General features: G+C 47.2%; 1 protein-coding gene across 1 annotated transcript; it reads right to left on the bottom strand.

Moving 5' to 3' along the window:
- Positions 1-647: 647 nt before the first annotated feature.
- OCM2 (oncomodulin 2) lies at positions 648-3518 on the bottom strand. The gene is made up of 4 exons (XM_066343531.1): positions 3450-3518; positions 2717-2849; positions 2162-2271; positions 648-722 (listed from the first exon to the last, which is right to left on the bottom strand). Exons 1-4 carry the CDS (start codon positions 3508-3510, stop codon positions 697-699), a joined length of 330 nt encoding a protein of 109 aa, XP_066199628.1. The 5' UTR covers positions 3511-3518; the 3' UTR covers positions 648-696.
- Between the last annotated feature and the right edge of the window lie 805 nt (positions 3519-4323).

Genomic DNA, 4323 nt, shown 5'->3' with positions numbered 1-4323 from the left:
GGGTCAGAGCAGGCAAGTCTTGTTTTTCTAAGAAAAAACAAAGTTTCACGGCCGGTCTGTTTGTGCTCAGCTAGCCTTGCAGGCCTTAGCTTTACTGCCTACTGCAGCCTCACACTTTTTTCTGTCTTCCTTACATCTTTCTCATGGGAAATCTAACATCCGGTAGCAGAAAACACGTTAGCAAGAGTGGTTTTTTTCAGCTGGCTCAAATGTCTTCTTGTTAATTTCCGACTGGGATAAACTGCTGAGAAATCCTAGCTTGACAATGCCACTTATTTGTGAATTTGCTTTTCAACCTGTTTCCCTGTTGGCTCCTGCACAGCACAAAAATTGTTTGCTCAAGGCTTGGTAGGACCAGGCATCTGAGGTCCCCAAATTGCTTTCATCCATCTCCCTTCCTGAGGAAAAAAAACAACAACACACCCACACGTCACAGACGATGAGAAACATGTCTTTATTGGACGATTTTTAAGGGCATTGTCTGCTGAGGGCCTTACGAGAGTCGCTGGGGCGTACCCACCACCCAAAAGTCATGAGTGATTGTCTATTACCTCACTAAGATACCAAGCAAGTTGCAGAAGCATTTCAGGGGAGATTAATAAATAAATCAGGGGGAAGATGTGGGGGGGGTTCCCATTTTCCTGGGGGTTTGGAGGCCTTCCAGCTGAGTATGTCTATCTCCATAGTCTGGGATCTTTAAGAATGTACCATTTCCTGGAATTCTAGAACAGAAGAGGTGAGAAGAGAGTCAGTGGAGATGGCTCGGTACTTTCCGGACACGCGATGGCCAGTGGGAGTTCTGAAGGGGAAGGGGAAAGTCAGTGGAGCAAACTGTCCGGCCTTTGTTGGGTGGGCAGGGTCCCACGGGGGCTCCCAAGGAAGAAAATGTGTGTCACTGCGTGTGGGTCCAGGTAGCCGAAGTGTTTGTTCTTTCTGCATAGTCTAATTTTAACAAACGTCACTACTACCTTTGCAATAAGGCCCCTTGGATCAGAATTTGTCAACCCAGTCACCCCTCTCTGGTAATGAGTGAACTGGGTACAATGGCTGATCACAACCTGTGATCTTTGAGCTTTTTGTTGAGTCGGTTTAAAACATAAATGGGAGATTTTCTTCTGTTCTATAGCTACATTATGCATTTTTAAGAAACATTCAATAGATTGAACTAACTTTTCTCTTTGAACCCTAACTGTACCCCCAAAAGTTTATATGACTAAAGGGTAACTGATGATGATGATAATGATGATGATGATGTATGGATACTACAGGTAGGAATTGGAAACTGGGGATTCACTCCCTACTTACTAGTAAGCTTTGCCGATTTGCCTCTTTCCCAGCTAGGTTGAAACAAATCAAGGTTTCCTTACCTGCACCATTTTTCTGAGTTATTATAGAAGCTACGTTAACTCCCATGTGGTAAGTTATAGTGGCGTTGCTTTGACTGGGTTTTTCAAATAAGGATCTAAAGTAGCAGGTTTAACTTTCAAATTAATACCACCATAAGGTCCACACGGAAGTCCTCCTGAGCCAGCATACGCACAGAGTAGCCAAAGAGCATGTAGGCAGCACGACAGAATCAGGTGAAAACAGTTCTACAGCCATGAAAATTAGGCTACATTGACTATCGGGCTCTGCACACAAAGGATGCTATTAGTGGTGTTTGAACTGGTTTATGTGTTCTCTGATATCGTCCAGTTGGTGAGCTAATATCCAATAAAATACATTTGTTTAAACCCTTGAAAGCTTAGGAGGCTTTCCTACTCTAGGCAATAGACCCTTGAGTATGAAACGCGTCTGAGAATGTCAATTCTTCCCTTATTCAGAGGGGCTGAAGAGCCTCGGGTGGAAATTCCTTGTGCTGTTTTCAAGGAATAATTTGCCAGGCAACGAGCTAGTTCCCCCAGTCAGGGGAAGGGTATTTTCTCGTTCATAGACAGTGACCAGCGGGACGAGCATCTATGGTGCATCCCCGGGCATTACGCCCGAGTCGTCCCTTAGATCATTGGCACCCGCACTTCTGTCCCATGTTACAGATGAGAAGACTGAGGCTCAGCAAGGTGAAGAAAGGGGGCTTTGAACCTCCATCCATCTGACCTCACGGCCCACGCCCCTGGATGCTCCCTGAGCTAGTCTTCTGTGCTGTGTGCAAGGGTGAACATACCTTCAGCCCCAATCTTTCCATCGCCATCGTTATCTGCAGCCGCCATCAGGGACTTGGTTTCCGACTCGGTCAGTTCTCTAGCACCGCTCTCAAACTTCTGGAGGAAAAACCTGCAGGACGACAGAGAGCCAGGGGGACTTTCTGAAGGACCACGCCTTTCTCCGCTAACCCTTTCTCTTTCTCTTGAAGCAGACAAACCCTCTGTTCTCAGCCACTGGGGTCCTCAGTCAAGGTCTTCGCAAGCAAAGGTTTCTTTCCATTGTTGTGGAAAGTTTTGACGGGCATTAGGCTTCTGAAAATTGCTTTCATTGTTTTATTGATAAGTCCATTTGCCAAAGAAAACCCCTATAACTGGTGAATTTTGACACATCCGGTCTTAAGAAGGTGCCCGTGTTTAGAGGTGCGTCCAACTGCCTCTCCTCCTTCCCTTTCCTGAGGCCCCCGCCGCATGACAGGTGTCAAGGCCACGGGAGAAAGACCGAGCAGACCGACCCCCACGGCACCCCAGCCCTGCCAGCGACGCCGGGCGCCACAGGGGCTTAGGACAAAGCTTACTTCAGTTCTTCTTCATCCAAGAATCCACTCTGGTCGTTGTCTATGAACCGGAAAACATCCTTCACCTGACTGGCTGACATCTTGGCCAGGCCTGATGTCTGGAAGAATTTTTGAGGTTCAAAAGTATCTGGGTCTGAAGAACAGAGAATAGGTTATTCTGGTGCCGCTGACTGGATCACATCCTGTGTTTGGGCCGATGTGCTGAAAACACGGGTTATTAAAAGTGCTTTTCATAATAGCATTGAGCTACAAGGATGCTCTACTCAAAAAACAGAACAAAAAACTTTTTTTAAGACAAAGAGGGCTGTGACTGGTTCAAGATTTTTAAGCAGCCGAGACTAGATGGCTTTGGGTGTCATTCCCCCCCCCCCCCCCCCCCGCATTCCCTCTCCACTGGACTTGTCCTTCTCCCCGCTGTCCTCCTCTCCCGGCCCATTTTATGGGCTGTGTCTTCAAGACTCCAGCATCCCTGGTCTAATCGGTGAAGGGAAAGGAAATCATTGGCGTCAAACGGGCCACCTGGCAGCCACTGACCTCTTTTCCCAGGCTGAGTCTCTCTCGCCTTACAGAAATGTCATCTTAGGTTCAGATCTCATCTCCTTATAACTTTAGTGAATTAAAAGCAGTTTTATTCTCTGGCCCCATGAATTTCTGACAAAGTTCCCACTTAAAAATTTTTGTGGCTTTGCCGAAAGGGCGAAGACATGAAGAGACCCCCTCCGTGGCCCGTTACCTTGGCACTCCTGCAGGGCCGCCGCGATGTCATCTGCACTGAGGACGTCTGTGATGCTCATGGTCCCACCTGTTCACGCAGAATAAACAACATCTGGTGAACGGCGAGCAGGAACATGCACGTCTGTGGGGGAGCCCGCCCTCTTCTGCCCACAGAAACTGCACATTTGTTGAGAATTTTTTCAACAACAACAAAAAAATTGGTGAGCGTGGCATTGAGTGATGGGGCTGACTATCCAAACAAAAGCCAACTACTGAGTAGACACCAGCCCCCTTTGTCTCGGGGCCCTCCCCTGAATGTACCCCAAAGAGGAAATGAAAAGTACAATCTAGAGACCAATGTGGTTTCATTTTCTTATAAAAACTATATTTACATAATTGATCACTTATTGTCCTATATGTGCTACCCCGAGGCGAACACGACTTGGTCACTGATATAAGCATCTACCCACCGTTCAGAAGTAAAGGCACCAGCCAGAGGAATGCAGTGCTGCAAATTCCACCTGGGAGAGGCTAGAGCATGGGCTGCCTGCAGCCCTTCTGCGGAAGAGACACCATTTCTGCTGAAGGGTGGGAACCGGCGACGGGAGAAGCCCATCTTCCCAGAGGTCAGAATCCTCCCGGCCGTCAACGGCATAGGAAAAGAGAAATCTGAGCACAGTGTGCACCAGCCTACTATGAATTCATGTAGGAAAGAAGAGTCTGGGGTCTGGCAGGTCCACCCGCTACTCACCGTTTTAGATTTTCCCTCAAGAAGAATCAGAAAACAAATTGTTGGAGGAGCAAAAAAAAAAAAAAAAAAAAAAAAAAAAGGCCGGCCACGCTTTTGCTGTCTTACTGACCTACCTTATATAGGATTGAAAAAGTGATAGTAA

This window comes from Saccopteryx leptura, chromosome 6 (genome assembly GCF_036850995.1).
Source record: "Saccopteryx leptura isolate mSacLep1 chromosome 6, mSacLep1_pri_phased_curated, whole genome shotgun sequence".
NCBI classification, from domain to species: Eukaryota; Metazoa; Chordata; class Mammalia; order Chiroptera; family Emballonuridae; genus Saccopteryx; species Saccopteryx leptura.
Note: the sequence above shows the minus strand (reverse complement) of the source record. Positions and strands in the feature narration are given on the sequence as shown.

Coding starts and splice junctions, on each gene's coding strand:
- OCM2 (XM_066343531.1), bottom strand. CDS start 3,510: ATGAGCATCACAGACGTCCTCAGTGCAGATGACATCGCGGCGGCCCTG. Junction 2,850..3,449: donor GGCCCTGCAGGAGTGCCAAG/GTAACGGGCCAC, acceptor TCTGTTCTTCAG/ACCCAGATACTTTTGAACCT. Junction 723..2,161: donor TGGAAAGATTGGGGCTGAAG/GTATGTTCACCC, acceptor CTTCTGTTCTAG/AATTCCAGGAAATGGTACAT.